The sequence below is a fragment of the Schistocerca cancellata genome, chromosome 6, assembly GCF_023864275.1.
Source record: "Schistocerca cancellata isolate TAMUIC-IGC-003103 chromosome 6, iqSchCanc2.1, whole genome shotgun sequence".
Taxonomy (NCBI): Eukaryota; Metazoa; Arthropoda; class Insecta; order Orthoptera; family Acrididae; genus Schistocerca; species Schistocerca cancellata.
Window position 1 is genome coordinate 409599857 of NC_064631.1, and position 13801 is coordinate 409613657.

At 38.8% G+C, this 13801-nt stretch overlaps 1 protein-coding gene across 1 annotated transcript in view; it reads right to left on the reverse strand.

Annotated features, from left to right (window-relative positions):
• LOC126191429 (uncharacterized) overlaps positions 1–13801 on the reverse strand; it is an 88360-nt gene that overhangs the window by 14485 nt on the left and 60074 nt on the right. The window contains exons 9-10 of the mRNA XM_049932306.1: positions 4215–4340; positions 1543–2235 (exon numbers count right to left, since the gene is read on the reverse strand). Coding sequence (XP_049788263.1) covers positions 1543–2235; positions 4215–4340 — 819 coding nt within the window. The remainder of the gene's footprint in view (positions 1–1542; positions 2236–4214; positions 4341–13801) is intronic.

Below are 13801 nucleotides of genomic sequence, written 5' to 3' on the forward strand. Positions count from 1 at the left end.
GTATTGAGTAGGAATTGAGGCATAACAAACAAGTTGTAGTAGATGTCATTCAAAAATATAATAGAGTATTTCACTCATCTATTTATCTGCTTATTATAGGTGGGAGAATTCTCAAAATTTCCAGTGTCAAAATTAATATCTATTTACAAAACTGATGTGAAATACATGGCAATGACCTACTGACCCATCACAATATTCTCCTTTACAGTGTGGTTATAATTAAACTTTCGCTACTTGAGATGGTCCCTGTGAGAAATGAACAATCATAGAACAATGAAACTTTGTGGAAACATTTGTAAGGACGTGCAGAAGAGACATAACAAACAAAACACTGAAAGAAACAAATTTTAACTTCTATGAGAGGATAACTTTTGTTAATTGCATACCATGTTTACATTCCAGATTACAAACATTCCTCAATGAGATGACCATATGCAATTGATTGAAGCTTTTTTCAAATGGTGGACCGTAGAATGTGCAGCTGTTGTGACACAGATTGTGTACAGCTTGAAGATAGCACACTACATGCAGCATTCTTAGCCATGGTAACAGTAATGTCTTCAACAGTCTGTGGTGAAACTGGCTGTTGGTCTCTCTGGGGAATGATTTACGAATCGCCAGATACTTCAAACTTCCAAATCATGTTCTTCAACTCCAGCATGTGCCAATACTCCGCAAAGAACAGCAGCACCGTTGCTGTTGTTTTTTTAAGCAGCTTTATGAGTAAAGCCTTGCTCACCTTGTACAAACCCATGCTGATTGTCTGCAACTGTAACGCACACTGATGCTTGTGTTTCAACCTCATGTCACTGTACCAGAACCAGCACCTAAAGGCAAGTCAAGACACTAACACTACTGAGAACGCAAATCCTGCAGCACACATTCTGAACATGATTCCTATAAAGTTGGGTGCCCCTATGGTAAATAAATAGTAAATTTAATTATAACCAGTCTGTATACCTAAAATAGTGGCAAAAGTAATGGCTATCAAGATCAAATAACACTGATTCAAAGTCAATACAATCAGTAACATCAAACAGGTGTATTTGTAGTCAACAACAGCTTTATGGGTAACTTTGCTTGCTATTATAGCTGTCTGCCCTCGGTAGACAGCCACATCTAATTACTTGATAATATCTGTTACAGAATTGATAAAGCTTTTTGAACTGTAATAGCATAATAAAATAAATTCATTTATAAATTAGTGGCTAATGGCTCCATTAACAGGTTTTCTGCTTAAAATGTGTGTAGTTTCTTGACTGAAATGCAATTAGCTTTTCATGAAATTCTTCACAGTCTGTGTTTGTAGTGGTTCTTTCATAGAGTAGCAGTTTTGTGGGAGCTGGAGTAGATTTGTTACGGTGCTAAGAATGGTAAGGTACAGTTTCAACAGATTTAGTAAATCCCACATTTTTATTTCAGTAAAAATTCTATAATAATTTAAAAATTTAATATAATTCTTTATTACCTACATTTAAACTTTTAAGTAAATTAGTATAAACCAGTTTCATAAAATTAAGACACGAGCATCAATTAACACACCTGCAGAAGTGAGCCGTTGTATTCCAAGAACATCTGCACTAGATTGGATTTTTTGTTTCTGATTTAGTTCAGTTTTCTGACTACTTCTTTCATCCCTCTGTCTTGGGTGAACAGTTAATGAGTCTTCTGCTGCTGGGTCATACATCAAGTCATAATCTGAATCATGGGTTGGCAATGAATTTTCAAGAACATCAGAAGGTGAGTTCATATTCTGATAATTATTGATTTTATGCTTGTCAACTATTCTCTCATCCTGTGTTGAGATAGGTGAGTTCTGCCACTCAGGTCTCCATTCTGAATTTGATTTATGTTGTCTTGGCAAACTGATACCATGTTTCCTCACGTCTGGATAGTCATTATTTCCATTGTAACTTGGCAATGTTTCCTCATCTTCTCCAATAAACATATGGCTACTGGGCTTCCTGTTGCGACCACGATTCATGACTTGGTATGGCCCTCTTAAATAATGGTCCTGAGTATTTTTGTGCTCACTTTCTGGAATGTGAGATGAGCTGCCTTTCGATCTGAAATTAGGCTCACTCTCTGCAAGTTCCTCTCCCTCAAATTCAGCTTCTTTTCCCAGAATCTTCTGCCTTCCATACATTTCCCAAAAGTCTGGATGTTTATCAATGTAATTTTGCAATTCAGTAGACCCATTAACTGTGTTGTTATATTCAAAAGCCCTGTAGTCCTCTGAAAGTAAAAGAAAATTCTATAGTTACACTGCAATATTATTGTAGTAACTTAAGTTACACTAAGAATGAAGCCTTACAACCTCCAGTGACTAAACCTTACAGAAGACCTATGGTAAAGACTTTGGATTGAGTTTACAAATTACAAATCACATGCAAAAACAAAACAATCCAGTATGCCTTCTTTCGCTATTCATAGTCTATTTTTTTAAACATTTAGAACCTATATTGTAGAGTATATGTCTGACAATATTATTAAAAAATTGTATGCTGTTACTCCTCTACTTCAAGGCATATATTGCTACATCAACTGTCAAGAGTTCTTTCATATTTCACATTATATATCCAAAGCACAAAATAATTTAATTTGCTTACTTCAGATACCAAACTCTTCACTCACATTCTCCCACGATAGCTAAATATTATGAAGTCACGTTATAAATTTCAGTGTTCACAGATATGCTAAATTTTTCTCCCCAAGATCTTTCTTTATCGTGGGAATTACGAAAACAGTTACTGGTAATCAAATGAAACTGCATGGTTCCAGAGACCTTCTCGAGCTTCATACATTTTTGACGTATACAGGGTGGCCGGAAATTCCTGATACAGACTTCTTGGACTTGTATAGGGGAGTGAGCACATTGTGTTATGAATAGGAACCCATGTCTGGAAATGTCATCCAACGAGACTACAGAGCGACATAGTTATAGGCGCAGGCGTCTGTAAATGTGTGTATACATTGGGTGATTCCGTCATGATATTATAGACTTACTAGGATGATGGAGAACAATAAATGTATTAATTTGAAGTAAGGATCCCCGTACCGGAAACGAACAAGTCAAAAGTTATAAACAAAACCATTCTGATACCTCTAACAGTTAAATACTAGTACCGGTTCCTGTGTTGCGAAGAGTGTAGGGTTGGTAACTTTCAGTGGTGGTAGTGTGGACAAAAACAAGAAAAAATGTCGAATAAACATGGGCTCTAAATTGCATACCTGATGAGCTATGACCATTTGTTCATCTTCGCTAATGTGAAACACATCTCTCTACTGAGCAAGTGTTCATAGCTGTTAAGGTACGCATTTTAGAGCCCACGTTTATTGGACATTTTTTCTCATTTTTGTCCACACTACCACCACTGAAAGTTACCAACCCTACACTCTTTGCAACACAAGAACCGGTACATGTATTCAACTGTCAGAGGTATCAGAATGGTTTTCGTTTATAACTTTCGACTCATTCATTTCTGGTACAGGGATCCTTACTTCCAATTAATACATTTATCATTCACCATCATCCTAGAAAGTCTGTAACATCATCACGGAACCACCCTGTGTATACGTACATTTACATACACCCGCACCTATAACTTTGATGCTCTGTAGTCTCGTTGGATGACATTTCTGGACATGGGTTCCAATTCATAACACAATGTACTCACTCCCCTCTACAAGTCCTAGAAGTCTGTAACGGGAATTTCCAACCACCCTGTATATGCAGACTGAAACAAAGAATGCAAATTTGTACCAAGGATGGGATTTGAATCACAGTCACCTGCTCGCTAGATAGTTGTGCTAACCAGTACGCCACCCTGGCACAGTGGCTTTGCACAACTGCACAGACTGCACTAGCAAGTCTCCCTCCTCAATCCAAATTCCCAATACCACCTCAGCCCACTGGTATTCCCCTAGACTCGAACATTGCAGGGGCTCTCCAACTGTGTTGCAATAGCACCTCAGCATAAAATGAAAAGCGGGATCAGGTTTAAATCTTTAAAACCAGTTGTGGCAGAGAAAATAATTATTTGGACTTCACCAAGTAAACTGCAATTAATAATAATAAATACATTTAACAGGTTTTTGAGGTCTTCGGTGTATCGGCAGCTGATCACTGAAGCTACAAATGCTTCGTAAGAAGTAGAAGCTAAAACCAGCATCTGAGAAGTGTAAAAGGAAAAGCAGTGGCTTTCACCAAGTACCTGAAGAATACACAGCCACTCCAGGTGGTGCCAAATGCTGACTCAATGCTAGCAGCTTTGTTATTAATGTGGCATTGAATCGCAGCTTACAGATATTGGCTCTGCTCTGCACTTGAATAGGTGTATCTGAAATCAAATACACACAGATCACATATCTAAATAATTTGAAGCACTGATATATTGGCTGCCCTGCATTATGTAAAATGACTCTTATAAAACAAACACAGAATTATTTCCTTTGTTTTGCAGGCAATGTATAAAATAGTTCATCCATTTTACTGGTTGTTGAGGTCCATGGCTCTGGATTACATTATTTTAAGAAAGTTATATAAGTGGTTGGTTGCTGTATTTCTTAGAATAATTGGAGGATATGTACACAACATGAACATTTTCTCATCTGTAAATGAGGCTACGTAACACCCCCCCCCCCCCCCCCCCCCCCCCCCCCCCCCCCCGTTCTCTTGTCTGCCCTTATTTCCCAGCATTCACTCATCAACAAGTAAGTCACGGCCTGCACTATATTCGTACAAAACAGTTTATCCAAACCATCACAAATTATAATCTTGTATGACAGACACCTGTAATTCAATTAGAATGGTGTTGTGTTCTTTCACTCTGAAGACTGGTTTGACGCAACTCTACACTTCTGCCTATTATACGCCTCCATCTCTGTGTAGATATTGCAACCTACATCTATATGAATTGGCTTAATGCAGTCAAACCCTGTGGCCCCTCTACAAGTTTTACCTCCCACACTCTCCTTCATTACTAAATAAATGGAATATTTCTGATGCCACAGGATGTGTCCTATGAACTAGTATCTTCTTTTAGTCAAATTGTATCATAATTTCTTTTTTCCCCTGTTCATTTCTGTACCAATCCATTGGTTACATGATCTACTGGTCTAATCTTCAGCATTCTTCTATAGCACCACACTTGAAAAGCTTCTACAGGATGCGGCAGAACCGACTAAGAAGTTTATATCGATTACCACTGGGGCTGTGGTGGGGGTAGGCAGTTGCATGTGGTCTGCCTTTGTTCAGTTATTGACCCCATTTCAGTAGCCAACATGGTCTGGACCAGTGTACACCATGGTCTTGCCGTTCGCACTTATTATGGAAACAACAGATCTGTGATCACTACACAATGAGCTTTTCGGTGACAGTTCAACATTCCATGCAACAATGCTGTTCCTAATGTAAACACAACTCAGTCCTGGGTTTGGCAGTTGGAGGAAACTGGTAGCACACTAAGAATAGATACACATCGCCAACGCAGATCCATCAGACCGCCAGAAAACGTGTAGCAGGTGAGAAACAGCAGTTCAACAATTGCTGCAACGTTCTGTTCAAAGACAAGCTATTGCATTGGGGATTTCAGACCACAGTTTGAGAAGGATTCTGCAACATGATTTAAAGTTCCATCCTTTCAAAATACTGATTGCTCAAAAATTAGCCCAGCAGACTGTGTCAACCATCAAAATCTGTGTGATCAAATGCTTGCTCAGATCCCTCCAAATGCAGCTTTCTTCAGTAGTGACAAGGCACATTTTCATCTTAGTGGGTGCATGAATAAGCAAAACTTTCGTTGCTGGGCTGAAAATAACCCCTGAATTATTCTTGAAAGACCGCAACGTTCTCCTAAAGTGACAGTGTGGTGTGCCATATCTCAATTTGGCGTGGTAGGCCCTTACTTTTTTGAGGAAGGAATGACCATGACTGAATTCCACACGTTAGGTTTCAGTGTTGCAAAATTTTCTGCAACCCTGAATGGATGAGATTGTTGAAGAACATGGACTGGGGAACCTGTGTGGTTCCAACAGGATGGAGCTACTGCTCACACAGCTCGAATTTCACTTGATATTTTGAGAGAAATGTTTCCGGGATGCCTTGTTTCTTTGAGGGGTGATGTCGGGCGGCCTGCATGGTCACCAGATTTGAGCATATGTGACTACTTTCTTTGGGGACATCTGAAGGAAAAGGTTTTCAAAAGCTGCCCTCACATCTACCAGAGTTAAAAGAGCCGATTATTGATGAAGTGAATGCCATACCCTGTGACATATGTGCAAGAGTTGTTGAAACTTCAGGGATCGTCTACAACAATGTATTGATGCTAACAGCCACCATCTTGAGGATATTATTTTCAAAACTAAATGAATGTAAAATGGTATATTGTACTAATTTAGAAAATAAAAACATTTTTTCTCTATACATCCAGATTTACTTTTTATTGCTTTGCTGCTTAGTCTATTCTGCCACACCCTGTATTTGCTTCTTGTCTGAACTGCTTATCATCCCCACTTCACACCTGTTCAAGGATACACTCCATGCAAATACCTTCAGAAAGGACTTCTTAACACTTAAATTTATATCTGATGTTAACAAATTCATTTTTTGCTCTTCTTGCTATAGGCAATCTGGATTTTCTACCCTGCCTAAGTTGGCCTTCATCAGTTATTTAGCTGCCCAAACAGCAAAACCCATCTACTTTTAATGTCTCATTCACCAATCTACTTCTTTCAGCATCTCCTGATTTAATTCGACTACATTGCATTCACCTTGTTTTACATTTTTCGATGCTCATCGTATAACCTCTTTTCAAGACCCTACGCATTCCATTCAACTGCTCTTCCAAGTTTGACTTTCTATAAACTAGCTTCTAAGATAAGTTTTAGGGACAGTATTGCATCATGTGTTCCTATATTTCTCTGACACCCTAGCTGATCTTCCTCAAGGTGGAATTCTACCAGTTTTTCGATTCTTCTGCAAGGAATTCATGTCAGTATTTTGCAACTATGACTTGTTAAACTGATCAGCTGTATAATATTCACACCTATCAGATCTTGCTTTCTTTAGAATTGGAATTATTTCACATTTCTTAACATCTGAAGCATTTCGATTGGATCATATATTCACACCTGTCAGCACCTGCTTTCTTTAGAATTGGAATTATTCCATTCTTCTTTAAGTCTGAATTATTCTCTTTTTACCTAGTTGATCCTCTGCTGCCTTCACTATTTCATTTCTCAAAGCTATGCTTTTGTATACAGCAGTATATCCCGTACAGATGTATATCTTGATCATAATTTTACAGCAACAAGTATACTCGCATAATGATTCATGTTTTATAATATCATCCAAGATTTAAAAAAAAAAAAAAAGCTTTGGTAATTTTATGTGACAGTATATATAAAGAAAGTCATGTACCTGAATTTTAAAGGAGATGATGAAATTATTGAATCAGTGACAAAAAATTTCAATGGTCTCATTCACGATTATTATATCTGACATGTAGGTCCAATACTTACACTTTTAACTGAATAATAACATGCTATTTTATGCTTGTTGGGTTGAAACAGGAATTTTTATGACTGATATGCAAAAATCCACACAAGCCCATGGAGAGACAGGATGGGCCCTGGAGTAGGTCTCATTGGGTCCTCTGACTTGACAACAAAAAGTATTCTGTATCTTTGGCAACTTCTGAAGTCCTGTAAGTGGGCTATGAACCAATAATTTTGGGGAAAAAGTTACATTTAATACTCTGTATGTCATTTGAAAGTCTCAATGGGACCATTAGGCAATGATTAACTGAAGCAGGGGAAAGGAACACAACAGAAGACAAATAGGTACTTTTGAGAGATGCAGTTTTTAAGGCTGCAGAAGAACAAGAAGGCAAAAAGACAAGGCCAAATGGGAAACTTTGGATAACACATTAGATACTGAATTTAACTTTGCTAACAAGTGGGATAGTGAATTTAGTTGATGAAAGGAGAAAATATAAAAATGCACCAAATGAAATCAATGGAAATCTCAGGTTGGAATATCAACAACATAAAGACACATTGCTACTCATTGTAAAGATGAAGTGATGAATTGTACACAGGCACAACGAAAAGAGACTTACACATTAGCTTTCAACCAAAGAGTTCTTCAGAAACAGAAATACACACACATTCGTCCACATAAGCAATCACACCTCATGCGCACATGACAGCCACCTCCAGCAGTCCAGGCTAGAATGTAACTATTATGTAGAATGGAAGCAGCAATCTGGAAGGGGCAGAGAAGGGGAAGGTATAGCAGGGTATAGGTAGGGGGATTGAATATCGCTGTCTGGCAGAGTGTGCAGGGACTAGAATGCCAACAGGCACAGCATCAAGAGGTAGTGGGGCAGGGAGGTGGGGAGGAGATGAGGGGGGGGGGGGGGGGGGGGAACGGGAGCAGAAAAGGAGAAAGACGGGCTGGTGCATTGGTAGAGGGTGACACATGCAGAGGATGTGGTGACAAGAATATGGAGGAAATTATATGACAGAGGCAGTGGAAACTATTGATTGGAGCATGTGGGGACAGTAGGTTTCCATAGGTTAAGGCCAGGATGATTTCGGGAGTAGAGAGCGATGTTGTAAGGATAACTCTCATTTGCGCAGTTCAGAAAAGCTTGAGGTGGAGGGGAGCACCAGACAGCTCGGGTACTGACGCAACCATTGAAACCGAGATCCTTGGGAGAACATACACTGACAAAACTACTCTATTTCATGTGCAACACATATGAGACTGACAAAATAACATAAATCTGAGAAGAGTGTGACAATTACAATTTCACAAAACATTATTTATAGAAGAATGGAAAGAGTGATACAAGCTGACCTCAGGGATGTTTGGATTAGAGAGAAAAGTAGGAACATGTATGGCAATGCTGACGCTATGACTTATCTTAGAAGACAGGTTGAAGAAAGTCAAATTCATGTTTACAGCATTTGTAGATCTAGAGAAAGCTTTTGAAAATGTAGAACTGAATATACTCTTTGAAATAATGAAGGCAGCTGGGATAAGACACAGGAAATTGAAGGTTATCTATAACTTGTACAAAATAAAAAAAAAAGGACATGAAAGAGAAACAGTAGTTGAGGATTGTGAGAAACAGGGGTGTATCTATGGCCTATCCCAGATGTTAATCAATCGGTACACAGAGCAAGCAGTAAAGGAAATCAAAGAGAAATATGGAAATGAGAATTAAAGGTCAGCGAGAAAAAAAATAAAAACTTTGAGATTGATGGCAGAATTGTAATCCTGACATATATGTCAATGGACTTGGAAGGTCAACTGAATGGAATGGATAGTGTCTTGAAATGAAGTTATAGGATTACCATTAGAAAAAGTAAAACAATGGTAATGAAATGCTTTTGGATTAAAACAGGAGAAGCCAAGGAGTTAGATTAGGGAATCAGACACTGAAAACAGTAGATGAGTTTTGCAATTTGAGCTGTAAAATAACTTACAATGGCCTAAGTAAAGATGACATAAACTGCAGATTGCTAATAGCAAAAAAAGCATTTCTGAAAAAGAGGAAGTTCTTAATACTGAATATGAATTTAAGTGTTAGAGAGCATTTTCTTAAGTACCTGTCTGGAGTGTAGTCTCATACAGAAGTGATACATGAATGATAATCAGTTCAGTCATGAGGGAAATAGAAGCTTTCAAAATGCAGAGCTAGAGAAGAACAATGAAGATCAGGTGGGTAGATTCAATAACTAATGAAGAAGCAATGAATCAAGTAGCGATAAAAGAAATTTATGCATATCTTGACACAAAGAAGTGATTGCTTGATAGGACACATCCTGCAGCATCACAGAATCTTCCTTTTTTTGGTGATGAAGGGAAGTGGTGGTGGTGGAGTGGGGGAGGAGGGGATAAAATTATAGAGGGGGCCCAAGGGTTGACTACAATAAGCAGGTACCAATACTGTAAACACAGACTGCAATAGTTCAGATTGATGACCAAAACGTCATCATCATCATCATCATCATCATCGTCATCATCATCATCATCATCAACAACAACAACAACAACAATTAATTATAACAATACACACACAGCAAATGACTCAGGCATTAGAAAAGCATCTCACAATATTTTGTGTCATTGTTGCTTGTACAACATTCATTATAATTTACGATGTGCTGAACAATTTTTCAACTGAGCTACAGATACTGACAGTGAACAACATGTTCTTGGAGGAATGAAGATGTCTGGAATGTTGTTCAGTTTTCACTCAAGAAATGCACTATGACTATGATGGGGAAATAGATTACATCAATAGTGGATACAAAGCAGGAACTGAAACTGAGGGAGGCAAAGCAAAAATAGGGATTCTTAGCTACGTTTTCAAATGTTCCTTTACAAAGTAAAATCCAAATCCCTGTACCACTGAAAAGTGGAGTAAAGCGTCTCAGTGTCAGTGGTGTTGAGAAACAACTGAAATCATGAAAACTGAACAAATCTCCAGGGCCTGATAGAATCCCTATCAGATTATATATTGAATTTGTGGCTGAGTGAGGCCCTCTTTTAACAACGACCTATTGTAGAGTCCTTGAACAAAAAACTGTGCCCAGTACTTGGAAGAAAGCATATGTGACACCAGTTTACAAGAAGGGTGGTAGAAGTGATCCACAAAACTACCGTCCAATATCCTTGACATCGATTTGTTTGACTTTAAACATAAGGAGGTATATCAAACAAAATAACCTTCTCCATGCCAACCAGCATGGATTCCAAAAACATAGATCATGTGAAACCTACTTTGCATTTTTCTCACACAACACACTGAAAGCTTTGGATCAAGGCAGGCAGGTAGATGCAGTATTATTTGATTTTCAAAAAGCATATGACTAAGTATCACACCTATGCTTATTATCAAAAGTATGATCATATGGGGTATCAAGTGAAATTTATGACTGTATTGAGGATCTTTTGGCAGAGAGAACAGAACAATTTATCTTGGATTGAGAGTCATTGTCAAATGCAGAAGTAAGTTTAGGTGTGTTCCGGGGAAGTGTATTGAGACCCTTGCTATTCATGTTGTATATCAATGACCTTGCTACAATATTAACAGTAACACCAGACTTTTTGCAGATAGCACAGTTATCTATAATGAGTGCTCTCTGAAAGAAGATGCATAAGATTTAAAAGTGGTGCTTTTAATGTTCAGAAATGTAACTCTTGTGTGTTTCACAAAATGAAAAGAAAAAAAAAAAAACATAATATCTTATGACTTTTAATCTCAATGAGTCACAGTTTCAATCAGTTAAGCCATAGAAATACCTGCGTGTAACACTTTGCAGGGGTTTGAAATGGAATGGCCACACAGACTCTTGGCATGGGTAAAGTAGGTGGTAGACTTCAGTTTAATGGGGGAATACTAGGGAAATGCAATTAGTCTACAATGGAGATTATAAATAACTTGTATGAACCATCCCAGTTTATTGCTCAAGTGTGTGGGACTCATACCATGTAGGAATAACAGGAGATATTGAATGTATACAGAGAAGAGTAGCACAAAGGGTCATGTTTCTTTAATCCACTGGAGAGTGTCACAGAGATGCTGAGGAAACTTAATTGTCAGACTCTTGAAGATAGACAAACTATCCAGAGAAAAGCTACTTACAAGTTTCAAGAGGCGGCTTTAGGTACTGATTCTGGGAATATACTACAACCCCAAACATATTGCTCTCTTAAGGATCGTGAGGACAAGATTAAATTAATTGCAAATGGTTGGAAGCATTTAAATAATCATTTTTTCCAAGCTCCGTATGTGAATGGAACAGGAAGAAACCATAATAACTGATACCACAGGATGTACCTCTCACCATGCACTTCACAGTGGTTTACAGAGTGTGGATGTAGATGTTACTAACTCTCTAACAGTTCCACAAAACCTCTGTCCATGTCCAGTTCACTAACCATCAACAGCATCTCAGTTTTGGTAGCTGTCATCCCCCCACACTAAAAAATTTTTCTCATGTAGTCTGGGCACCCATGAATGGCACATCTGTAATGACAAATAATACCTTGAAGAGCATGTTGAAGGTCTTAGTGAGACCTTCACACATGTGTCTCATTTCTATGTTTGCCTCTAACCCTTCAATTGCTCCCATGAACAAGCTGCAAAGGAGCTCTCTTCCCCCTCATCGCTCAATATGATCTCAGACTGGAACTACTACACTATGTCTGTAAATGAGGAACATCCTGCACTTAATCCTCCCATCCCTCCCAGTGTTATGTATCACCTCACACCTAATGTATTGTATATACTAGTCCATCCTTATGCTACATGTACTCTCAGCCCTTCCCACATGGATCTGACACCTAAGGAAGACCTAGGTGCAAGACATGTCCTATGAACCCACTCAGAACACCGTATTCCAGTGCTGTAACAGGCATATCCTGTCTTGTTAGAGACATGGTCACCTGTGAAAGCAGTTGTACAGGATTTGTGAGGAGTACAAACCTGGAACATACAATATATTGAAGATATCACTACAAATAATTTAAATTCTTCAAAATATAACCTTTTGGGATCTACATAATTCTATCAATGAGTTTACACACTTCGGAAAGTGACCTGGGTGTATCTTTCCAGAATGTCCTCCAAGCAGTGCATTAAGTTTCTGCTATGGCCTTGTAGTGTTGCCCTTTTGGGATGTTTTCATTTGGGAGAACACAAAAAAGTCTGCCAGGATCACCTGTAGGAAGGTTGGGGAAGTTTTGCAATGACAGGTGGTCACTGATCACGAAACATGTATGACTTAATGCATCGTTGTGCTCCAGCTTTCAACTGATGGCAATACCTGACATTATTCAGTTATCACTTTGCACAGTCATTTTATCAATTCTGTAATCCTTCGAACATTTAACGGTTAATCTGAGTAACACATCATGCAGATGTTGCACATTGTCCTTGTTTTGAATTGTGGATGGGCCTCATGCTGAGGGTTCACTTTGCACTCTCTCTCTCTCTTCTTGGCACTTCTGCAATCTCAAAAGAGCAGCTTTTGATAGGCTTTCACTTCTGCACACTTGCTAGAGTATGGCCAACACCTCCATAGTCAGTTTCCCAAGTCCCACACAGTATTTAGTAACATAGTGCTGTTTGCTTAGAATGTTGCAATTTTAAATTTCACCTGAGCCTATAGACAGAGGCAGAGCAAGCATGCTCATCTTCTATCACTGCTTCAAAACCCAAGACAGCAGGTTGCTCACCCCAATACAAGATTCTGTGAATCACATGGATGGAAAATGTCAATACAATGCATCCTTTGATCCCACAATCCCTTTGACCTTAATCTCTGTCACACACCCGCATCCACCCCTACTCCATGCTCCCACTTCACTCATCCTGCACTCAGATACTCCTCTTAGCAATCTACTTCTTCCTCTGTTGCATCCTCCTCTCTCGTTTCACACTGCACACCACACCCAACTCCCCCTGCCTGGACTAGAGTGAGTTCACCAGTACCACATTCCTACCCTGTGAACTTGCTACCTCTGTGTGTGTGTGTGTGTGTGTGTGTGTGTGTGTGTGTGTGCGCGCGTGTGTGCACGAGCGCACTTGTATGCAGAAGTGTGTGCGCATGTGCACTGTCAGATAGTTCTACAGGAATATTTTCCTAAGGTTTAATAATGTTCTAAGTCTTGTTTATGTGGCTACCAATGACCCAATACCTCATATGTATGGTGAGTTGTTACCTTCACTCCTTCCATTATTTATTTTCCACCAAGGACATTTCTCTATCATATTCCAACTGA